This window comes from Ips typographus, linkage group LG11 (assembly GCF_016097725.1).
Source record: "Ips typographus isolate SLU linkage group LG11, UJ_Ityp_2.0, whole genome shotgun sequence".
Classification (NCBI taxonomy): Eukaryota; Metazoa; Arthropoda; class Insecta; order Coleoptera; family Curculionidae; genus Ips; species Ips typographus.
Window position 1 is genome coordinate 9,613,096 of NC_138432.1, and position 9,965 is coordinate 9,623,060.

The 9,965-nt window shown below is 37.1% G+C and overlaps 3 protein-coding genes across 6 annotated transcripts; 1 reads left to right on the forward strand and 2 right to left on the reverse strand.

Moving 5' to 3' along the window:
- Nucleotides 1–11: 11 nt before the first annotated feature.
- Nucleotides 12–3,950, reverse strand: LOC145735969 (negative elongation factor A-like). 2 transcript variants are annotated; one of them, XM_081990142.1, is made up of 9 exons: nt 3,724–3,950; nt 3,048–3,171; nt 2,269–2,399; nt 2,037–2,214; nt 1,625–1,984; nt 1,378–1,571; nt 1,193–1,313; nt 979–1,133; nt 12–913 (listed from the first exon to the last, which is right to left on the reverse strand). In XM_081990142.1, exons 1-9 carry the CDS (start codon nt 3,931–3,933, stop codon nt 593–595), a joined length of 1,794 nt encoding a protein of 597 aa, XP_081846268.1. In that variant the 5' UTR covers nt 3,934–3,950; the 3' UTR covers nt 12–592. The 2 variants fall into 2 exon arrangements, with proteins under 2 accessions (XP_081846268.1, XP_081846267.1); XM_081990141.1 differs by having other exon boundaries at nt 1,193–1,319.
- Nucleotides 3,951–4,255: 305 nt separating this feature from the next.
- Nucleotides 4,256–7,392, reverse strand: LOC145735970 (luciferin 4-monooxygenase-like). Of its 2 annotated transcripts, XM_081990143.1 has the most exons (11): nt 7,242–7,392; nt 6,897–7,022; nt 6,295–6,502; nt 6,062–6,238; nt 5,861–6,011; nt 5,629–5,809; nt 5,430–5,575; nt 5,253–5,376; nt 4,914–5,138; nt 4,692–4,857; nt 4,256–4,638 (listed from the first exon to the last, which is right to left on the reverse strand). In XM_081990143.1, the coding sequence occupies exons 2-11, from the start codon at nt 7,014–7,016 to the stop codon at nt 4,499–4,501; spliced, it is 1,638 nt and encodes a 545-aa protein (XP_081846269.1). In that variant the 5' UTR covers nt 7,017–7,022; nt 7,242–7,392; the 3' UTR covers nt 4,256–4,498. The 2 variants fall into 2 exon arrangements, with proteins under 2 accessions (XP_081846269.1, XP_081846270.1); XM_081990144.1 differs by lacking the exon at nt 7,242–7,392 and having other exon boundaries at nt 6,897–7,091.
- Nucleotides 7,393–7,438: 46 nt separating this feature from the next.
- LOC145735968 (uncharacterized) lies at nt 7,439–9,965 on the forward strand. 2 transcript variants are annotated; one of them, XM_081990139.1, is made up of 3 exons: nt 7,439–7,589; nt 7,784–9,500; nt 9,835–9,965. In XM_081990139.1, the coding sequence occupies exons 2-3, from the start codon at nt 7,795–7,797 to the stop codon at nt 9,944–9,946; spliced, it is 1,818 nt and encodes a 605-aa protein (XP_081846265.1). In that variant the 5' UTR covers nt 7,439–7,589; nt 7,784–7,794; the 3' UTR covers nt 9,947–9,965. The 2 variants fall into 2 exon arrangements, with proteins under 2 accessions (XP_081846265.1, XP_081846266.1); XM_081990140.1 differs by having other exon boundaries at nt 7,477–7,589; nt 7,710–9,500.

Below are 9,965 nucleotides of genomic sequence, written 5' to 3' on the forward strand. Positions count from 1 at the left end.
AAACACCAGGCTTTAAAATATTAAATCATTTTAATTCAGATAACAAGTTAATATACACAAATTTAATCTACAATAATCATTTTAAGATCAAAATTAACATAAGGACGCTTAGAATGCATTAATACTCTCGCTGCTGTAATTCCTGAACTTTCAAGTTATATTGTCGTCACTAGCGAGTTTATTACAATGTAGATTACAGTGTAATAGGAGATCATAAGTCAACAAACTAAATTTTGCGCATGTGTGTGTATTATATTAGAGCCGAATACTTACTAAAGTTATATATTTACAAAAATGTCACAAAAATATGTCCTAAGATATGCGTTTACAGTAATTAAATATACAACAACCACACTTTATATTATATGTACATCAAATGTAAAATATATATAAACCAAAAAGAGCAACTTTCAATATGAAAATGTTTCATCAATCCATAGTAAAACTATGTTAAAATTGCACTGTACACTGAGTTTAGAAGCCATAACAGTGATTCGGTTCAACCAGATTAAGTGTGAACGTAAAAAAGAACCCTGTAGACAAAAACTTACGCGTTAACAACATCCGCAGATCTACTATTATCAAGCTTCAATCATACTAAAGCGGCAGCAGCTTGATTTTGCTGCAATCGATCCATTTCGTTAGTAATTTGTCGGTATTTTTTAATTCGCTTCCATTCTCCATTATTGTAGTTCATCTGGAAGTGCGTTTCGACCAACATGTTGACGTAGGTGTCGTCCGCTTGCATAACCGTCTCTTGGTCTTCAGACAGCTTTATGGTTACGATGTTGCCCAAATGAGGACACGGATTATCTCGAGACCCGGCCATGAAGCCTAATATCAGAGCTTTTTCCGGTCTGGTTACTTTGTTCGCTGTTCTGAACATATCTTGGGCCTCTAACATTTGTTCTCGCTGAAAAGTTAAGATTTAAATAATTATTGTGTCATTGATATAAATAAGACGAAAACAAAACTCACCGTAAGTGCAAGTCCTCGTCTCTGGAAGTTGTTCGTAGGCTGAGGCTGTATTCGTATATGCGTGACCGTTTGTTGTTGATTCTGAGCAGGCCGTTGAGTTACCACCATTGGCGTACCAGTAATAATTTGTTGGGTCTGAATGCCAGTGGCTTGATCTGCGATCAAACAACAATTAATTCCACTCGCACACAGATTGGACAAAACACGCAAGTACCTGTCGTAATAATAGTTCTCTGACCACTGGGCGATGTGGCCAATAAGGGTGGCACAGGCCGGAGGCTTTGTGTCGAAATAAACCGTGAGGTCACCATTTGAGGTGAAACCACCTGCTGGATCTGTTGCTGAAATTATGTAGGTATACTCACAACAATCAGTGCATTGTAAGTAAAGAAAACTTACTGGTTGTTGTTGGGCTTGCACTTGTATGTGTTGAACTTGCGCTGGTGGTTGCGTTACCAATTGCGCAGGAGCTGGTGCTGGTTGAGGCGTGGGCGGACTCAGTAAAGCTACAGAAGGTTTCGGTATGGCAGGAGTTGATGCTGTAGACAGCGTCGGAGTTGCTGGTGTTACTGGTGATGTTACATTCGCTGGGGCTGCAATTAGCAATCAAGTAATCCACAATCAAAGCTAATTAAATCAAAATTACTTGTGGGTGTGGCAGTCTTTTGTGGAGTGGGAGGAGCGTAAGCTGGAGTGGTACTGCCCAGGCCAATCGCATAGTCTGGGGTGCTGGGCTGATCTTTCTTGACTGGGGGTGGGCTTTGCAATGATTGGTTTTCTTGTTGAACCTTCTTTGCCTGGCTTTCCTCCAGTTCTTGTTGCTTTTTCCGTTTCTTAGCTGCTGCATAACCCAGCGGTTGATCTGCAATGTCTAACAACTTGACACCACCTTCTTTGCGACCCGCAGGTGGTCTGGCCAAGGGCGGCCTGCTGTTCATGCTGTTGGATAAAGTATTTGATCGGAATCCGGAGGTAGGAACCCGACTCGGAATTCCTTTTAATGGGGCTGTAAAATACCACTTGAAAACAATGTTTCTTCTGGTAAATGCCGATGTTACTTGTGTCAGTCATTTTTCTTGGCATTCCACGAGATCGTACAGGAATAACAGGCGCGCTAGATTTTTTTAAGTTTGAGGCTGCGTCCGATGATTTTTGTAGCAGTTCTATCCTCAACAAGGCTGATTTCGGTTTCTTTTTAATAGCAAAGTGTTTTATAGGTTCTGGTTTGTGACCAACCTCAAAGGGGAAAAACAATAACACTAACCATTTTAAAATATTTGAGTTAATTACCACTGAGATCAAAGCGTTTTTGTTTAAATAGTGACACTCCATGGGTAGGATGGTGTGCTCATTTTGACGCCTAACATGTTTTCTCAAGTCTGATAAGAGATCACTGAAAATCTGTCTGACTTCCTCCACATCTATAAAAAATTCATAAACTTGCTAGAAAAAAATTTGAATCAACTAGGATAGATTAGCCAGTAATTAACCAGTTAAGCAAATTGTTGTGGCCTTAATAAATTAATAAAAAAATGTACTAACTAGTAATTGACTGTAAACAACCCTATATTTGACCACTGCTTTTACCATTAACTGACCTTATTTAAAAAAGATTACAAAATTCACTTGGTTAACTAGCTTTTTTCTCATCACTGTCAGGAATGTCAGAATCTTTTAACTTAAGTTTTGTACTCTTTTTTATTGCTTGTTTGCTGGCTTCCTTCTTTTAACAATGCTCTTTCCTTTATTTTTCATGTTTAGAGAGTTTTTCTCTTTAGTTTATTAATGACTGTTGAATGTGGAATATCATAGTTTCTTGCTGCTTGGTCTATTGAGCATTTATTGTTTTTTTTTTAAAGATTTTTAGTTCTCTAGGGTTAGTGAAGGAACAAAATATCATAATGAAACCAGGCAAGCCAATTAACTGGCTAGTCTACCCTACAAATAATTTAATATCAGATTCAATAAAAATGAAATGGCTGATTCCTGCTGTAGATTAGACAACACAAAACATGTATGAATGGTTAATACTGGTTTTTAATATAACTAGGTAACTTTAATGTAATTACCTGTAATTTCAGTATTTAATGAGCCAGTTGAAGGGTAGGTTTTTAAAGCATCTCCTATCATGGCTACCCACAACTCAGAATCTTGTAGTGCTACATCAAGAATTTGTTCCAGCTCAGACTTCCACTAGAAAAAAAAGTTTATGAACTAAATTAACCTAACCTGATTCTCTTGTTTATTGCAAACTGGAAAAAGCTAAAAACAAAGGCTGGTAAACAATAATACATCTCATTAAGTCTTTATTCTAAGAGGGGTAAAGCAACATTTGGGTACAAAGTTTTGCATATTGATAGGACCCTTACTTTTCATGATATTAGCGAAAGGCTTGGACTTTCCTTGTTAAAAAAGCCCTTCTAGCCAAAGTGTTGTAAAATATGTATTGGCTCTGTAATAACAAATAGTAAATTATTGGAGTTGTTGCTTGTGCTGCCATAAAGTGTGTTTTTAGTTGCAACAACTTAAATAAAAGGAAAAAAACCTTGAACTATGTACAAATAAGAAGACAAATTAATCTATTTCTCTTAAGGCCCAATGTACAACAATTTCTCTCAGGATACCCTAAAGGGCAACTAACTTACAAAACAACAAATTGAACCCAATTACGCCCCACAAACAGCCCTCAAAATTCCTTTTCTATAGGTTGAACCCACATTATTCAAATTCTAAACATAAACATACCTCATCCAAGTTTCTGCGCGGGATATGAAAGAAACTCAAGAGGAACTTGAGTTTGACCTGGGTTTGCAGATCCGGAAAACATTCCTTGATGTTCCTCAACACCTCGATATTCAGCTGGGAGCATATCGAACCCCCGGTCCAGGAATCGTTTGAAATTCCCAGTTTATTGTGGAGCCACAAAGATGTGTCGCTATCACGCACGTTCGCCATGTTGTTACTGAATCAATCAAAAACGCAACTGTCTGAACTGTCAAATAATGTAGGTTTTGTTGACGTACGTGACAACTCTGTCTGCTGTCAGCTGTGAGTAACTCAGTAATGCCTTTTTTTTTAAATTTAATTTTTACCCTAATTCCAAAGTGAACAATTTCTCAAATGGATTTCGCCACTTGGCCAAGTAAATTAATTTTTTAATTCTTTCAACACACACACAACAACCATGCCCGAGGTGGGACTCGAACCCACGCCTACTCGATGACGGACTAGGCATTTAAACCACCACGCCACCGAGGTCGGCTAAAAAAAAAAATAGTTTTATTGCAAATAAATTTTTTAATCTTAAAAATAAAATAAAATAAACAACAATCACTGGGTTTGATAACAATAAAGTACTAAAATGACATCATTACATAAAAAACAGAAAATAGAGACCAGGAGACTAGAATATTTAAACTACTTGTACATAGTGAATGGTCACTATTGGAATCATAATCTAACTCATTTACTCTGGACAATAACAAAATAAATGCAAATTTAAGACACCACAACACTAAAATTACAGTTTAGACCTAACTTTCACTAATCCTTTGGCTTCTTCCCGTAGCACTCGTCTCAAAATCTTTCCTGTAGGGTTTCTGGGAATTTCGTTGATGAAAACCACTCCTCCTCTCAATTGTTTTTGATGAGATAAAGTATCTGTTCAAAATAATAAGTAGAAGCTGCAAGTGATCTTAAGCTAATAAACCCACCAGCTACAAACTGTTTCACTTCCTCCTCAGTGACGTTTTTCCCTTCTTTCCTAACAACATAAGCTAGAGGAAGCTCTCCTGCATCCTCGTCGGGTAATCCAATAACAGCAGCGTCCTTAATACTTGGGTGAGTCAAAAGTAAGGCTTCCAGCTCAGCAGGCGCCACCTGGGGTAGAAGAAAGTAGCACTAATGTCCCAGTTAACAACTAATTAATCACTAACTTGGAATCCTTTGTACTTTATCAGCTCCTTAATTCGGTCTACGATAAAAAAGAACTGCTCGTCGTCGTAATAGGCTACGTCACCTGTATGTAGCCAACCATCTTTGTCTATAGTTTCTGCAGTGGATTTAGGGTCACCCACATATCCTTTCATGATTAGGGGTCCTTTGAAGCACAACTCGCCCTCTTGATAAGGGCCTAAGGGATCGCCTTGGTCGTTAATCACCTAAAAATGTATTTTTCAGGGTAAAACAAATTCTAGGTTTAATAAAATGCAGATTTCCAGAAGTTTAAACTTTGGTTATATTGACGTTTTAGATATTTCTGGCAATTACTTTACCTTCACCATCATTCCAGCTACAATTTTCCCCACAGAACCAAGTTTATTACCACTAACATTCATCAACACGCCTAAAGTAGTTTCTGTCATACCATAAGACTGAGAGACAGTATTAACTTTAAACCTAAAACCAAATTTCACTCAACTATCATAAAAAAACACTAAGTAAACACAAACCTTTCTTTAAGCTCTTTTTCCATTTCTTTCCCTAAAGCCGCAGCTCCGCTCCTAATTTCTAACAAACAGGACAAGTCATATTCTCGCACCAGTGGATTCTTAAGCAAAATCATCAAAACTGGTGGCGGTACAATCAAACGTCTAATCTGTAACTCACTTTTTAGTACCCAATGTTTTCAAGTAGAGTTGCATACAATACTTGATACTTCACTATAGACTCTAGGAAAATTTTAAGGTGAAACTTCCTAATTACCACCATACGTTTCCCTCTAATTATATTAAGGAACATTAGCATGAACCCAAATGAGTGGAAAAATGGTGTCAACCCCATCATAGAGTCACTTGGGTCATCATTTAAAGCTAGTTCTTGTAACTGTGTCCTGAATACAAGTTATTAATAAAAAGTTTTGACAAAACAGAAATGTTAGTACCGTCCAACGTCAATGAAGGCGCCCATGTTATCATGAGTGCACATAACACCTTTAGGTAACCCTGTAGTCCCTGAGGAACATAAAATAGTCGCCACTGTTTCTTTAAGGTCAATTTGTGGTGGTTTAAAATTATCATCCACATCTTCCACCCCTGTAACACTTTTATTACTCTAGTCTGCTTGTTAATTTGGTTTAGTTTACCTTGAATAATATCATCAAAATTTATGACCCCAGATAAAGTGGTTTTGTTAGGTCCATAGGCCACTAAATGCTTAATATATGGATAATTCGATTTTATGGCATTCATTTTATCAATTGTGCTTTCAGAACAAAAAATGATTTTTGGTTCTGATAGGCTTAGGACATGTTTCAGTTCAGCTGGAAATTATTTACTCAGTGACTTAGAGGAGGGATGAACAATTCTGGTAGATTACCTGGAGTGTAGTCAGGGTTTAAAGGGGCAAAAGTGGCTGCAACCAAAAAGTTAGCCACAGTTGTAATGGCAAACTCAATTCGATTTTCACTGTTTACAGACACGCGGTCACCAATTCCTATGTTTTGGGATTTCAGCCATTTGGCAAGTTGAATAGCTTTGGCAAAAAGTGTTTTACCAGTTATTTCCTCATTCGAAAATGGGTCAACCTAGTAAAGAATGTTTTTTTTTGACATTTAATTTTAAAATAAATACAAACTAAAATAAAAATTAATTCCACTGTAGATGGTAAATGTGTTAACCCATAAAAAAGATGACTATTATATAAATAGGTAAAAAATTTATTAAAAAATATTTTCTAATCTAAATTTTTAGAGTACAATAAATCTACTTAAAATACATAAAATCTATAGAATCATCCAGCCAATTTAAACTTTACTAAACCAAAGGTCAAGTTGCTAATTAAAATTACAAATCAACCTATTGACTGTATTCAAAAATTGCCTCATGAGACAAAAAGTGTGGTATTAATCCTACTTTGTACAAAGTTCTAACACATTAATTAATAAATTACTAAACATAATTAAGAAAAATTGTATTTACCAGTAATGTGGCCTCCTCATAGGCATTGAGTACCATAACTAATAATTCCCCTAAAGACATGTCCACAATCCTGTCTAGAGGGGCTCCATGTAAAATGTTAGGGTGGTTGTCCATGTTCATAAAATACTGCAAGAAAAGGTAGACTCTCAATTATAACTGCTCACACAAATTCAGAGACAAGTCTAAGGTGTTTTTTTTTTATAGGTAAAAGGATAAATCTTATCTAATGAGTGGGTTCAAAAATGCCAATTCTCAATTATTTAAGTTGGTTTTTGCTAATCTACTATCACCTAATACTAATTTAATTTTGCTCTTGTTTTAAAATTATTAAAAAATAGAAATTACCTGCTACCGAACGAGTTAATTTAACGTCTTTATTGTCGAGGAAAAACGTTTTCAAATTAGTATTTTTTAATTAATTGCAATTAATTTAAACATTTACAAAATTCATGATTTAGGTTAGGGTGAGGTATTAACAAAACAATCTTCTTTACTTTTAGATGTCAAATACCTGTCGTTTTTAGAAACAAAACGGCCACGTAAGTTTTGACAGTTGAGACAGTGACTGTAAGTCAGTGACGTGACGTTCACTCATAAACTGTACTGTAGTGCAAAGAAAATGTGAATTTGTTAACAATTAGGCCCTATTTTAGAATGTTAATTGTTTATAATTAAGTTGATCACTCGAAACAGGTCAGTAAACCTAGAAGCTATATCCTGAAACCGAAACCACACCCCCTAATAACCTTAATTTAATCAAACAATCACCACTTATATCTCAACTACTTATTAAAACAATTTTATTGACCAAAGGTTGTTCAACAAAAAGAGTTTTGAGTGAGTTTCCTTGAAAGCTACGTCACCAATCACGAATCATCTTGTTCCAGACAAACAAAAAATGGCTGAACCAAATCAAGGAGCTCACAGACCCCAGTATCAATTTAATGGCATCAACTCAACTAATTCTTCTAGAGGAGCGTCCCCTGTGTCAAAACCGGGCCCCATACCATCTTCGCAGCTTCCACCATCTAGGGCAAGCATACCAACATCACAATTACCCCCAACAAGAGGGCCAATGGCCAGTTTAACTCAGAGAGTACACCAGCTCAGTGTTTCTAGTTCAAACCCCACTGATAAGTTTAACAGTTCAACGCCAAATCGCGACGGGTCCCAAACGCCTGTATTTAATGACATTGTATCACCAGTAGTGCCAAATAACTTAGAAACTGTGCCATTGAGTGTTAGTTCAGACACAGTGTCAAATAGAAATTCTGTGGCATCACAAAGTAGCACAGCAGTCAGCTCAACAACTACAAGTCAATATTTTAAACAAAGTAGTGGGGGATTAGACTTGCAAGTTAAACCTCCAGTGCAAAGTAATAACAGTTTTGTTCCAGTAGTTAGTCAGCCAAATGTACCTCAAAGTAATTACAATGCATTTCCTCCCCAACAAAATCAACCTCCTTTTACTACTAGCCCATTTCCTGTTAGGCCAGCTGTCAGTCAATCTCAACCTGCTCCTCCTGCATCATTTGCTAACACTCCTAGTTCTCATTTTAATGTTCCACCACCCACAGTTCAGGTTAGTAGACCTTCTGGTTTATCTCCATCAAGAACTCAAGTCCAGCCACCTGCCAGTTTTCCTCAGCAACCTACAAATTATCCTCAACAAGCTTTCAAGCCTCCAAGTCAATTGCCTCCTAATCCACCCCAACCCCAAAAACCCAGATATCCACAACCTCTTCCTGTAACTCAATCACCAATTCCTCCAAATCAGCCTCCCCTTCCTGCAAATCAGCCACCTCAATTCAACACTGGTTTACCCCCTAGAAGCTCCCCATACCAGCAAACCCCCATTCCAACCCAACCTTTGCCATCACAAAGATTCAACCCCCAAATCAACTACAATGTAGGTTCCTCTCTGCCTCAAAATGCAAATGGACCTTCATCTTTACCCCCCAAACCTGGTATAGCTTCAAATCGCTATCCTTCAACTGTGGGACAGCAACCATCAATGCAACAACAACCTTTCACAGGCTACCAACCACAACAACCATTGCAAAGTGGTGTAGTTCAATCAGGATTCAACCGATTATGGGGAGCTGAAAACATAGATTTGTTGCAGAGTCCCAACATTTTACCCCCCACTAAAATTCAGCCCCCGCTCATAAACTTAGGCCAGGAGCTTCTAAATCGCGCAAACTGTAGCCCAGACGTGTTCAGATGTACAGTAACAAAAATCCCGGAAACCGCCTCCTTATTGCAAAAATCGCGGCTGCCTTTAGGACTATTAATCCATCCGTTCAAAGACTTGAGTTATTTGCCGATTATCCAGTCTAATGTTATAGTCAGGTGCCGGTCATGTCGGACTTATATCAATCCGTTTGTATATTTTATTGACGCGAAACGTTGGAAATGCAACTTGTGCTTTCGAGTCAATGAATTGCCGGAAGAATTTCAATACGATCCGGTCAGTAAAACGTACGGAGATCCATCAAGACGGCCTGAAATCAAGAGCAGCACTATGGAGTATATTGCTCCTTCTGAGTATATGCTGAGGCCCCCACAACCTGCGGTTTATTTGTTTTTGCTGGATGTTTCTAGGTAAGTTGGTTATTGAGCAAATTACATTGTAATAGAGTGTCTTTTTGTTAGGTGTTGAAAAATGTATAACAGTTTTATTGCCCATAAATCTAGATTTATTATACACTAATGATTGTATTAAAACTTGAGTTAATTTTCAAAGGAGATAACAGTAATAATTACAAAATGAGGACATAATAATAGGCGAGTTGAAGAAATAGGTAATTAACTTTTTTAAGATAAAAGGGATGCCATAAAAACAGTTGTACCTATTTTGTTTTTGGACACAAAGTGTATTATAATTATTATCTCATATTTTTGTTAGAAATTGAGGTATATTAAAATTTTTTTCCAGATTGGCTGTGGAAAGTGGATATTTGAACATTTTATGTGCAGTCTTGCTTGAAGAACTACCAAATCTCCCAGGTAAAGTTGTCCAACCAGTCCTAGAAAATTTAACTCATTAACCTACTGAAGCTATTCACT

Bases quoted from the DNA above. Each gene is read 5' to 3' on its own strand.
- LOC145735968 (XM_081990139.1), top strand. From the start codon at position 7,795: ATGGCTGAACCAAATCAAGGAGCTCACAGACCCCAGTATCAATTTAAT. The intron at 9,501-9,834 runs GTAAGTTGGTTA...ATTTTTTTCCAG, and splicing joins TTTTTGCTGGATGTTTCTAG to ATTGGCTGTGGAAAGTGGAT.
- LOC145735969 (XM_081990141.1), bottom strand. From the start codon at position 3,933: ATGGCGAACGTGCGTGATAGCGACACATCTTTGTGGCTCCACAATAAA. The intron at 2,400-3,047 runs GTAATTACATTA...AATTTTTTATAG, and splicing joins ATTAAATACTGAAATTACAG to ATGTGGAGGAAGTCAGACAG. The intron at 1,985-2,036 runs GTAACATCGGCA...GGTATTTTACAG, and splicing joins AAGAAAAATGACTGACACAA to CCCCATTAAAAGGAATTCCG.
- LOC145735970 (XM_081990143.1), bottom strand. From the start codon at position 7,016: ATGAACATGGACAACCACCCTAACATTTTACATGGAGCCCCTCTAGAC. The intron at 6,012-6,061 runs GTAAACTAAACC...AAAGTGTTACAG, and splicing joins TTTTGATGATATTATTCAAG to GGGTGGAAGATGTGGATGAT. The intron at 5,810-5,860 runs GTACTAACATTT...ACTTGTATTCAG, and splicing joins GCCTTCATTGACGTTGGACG to GACACAGTTACAAGAACTAG.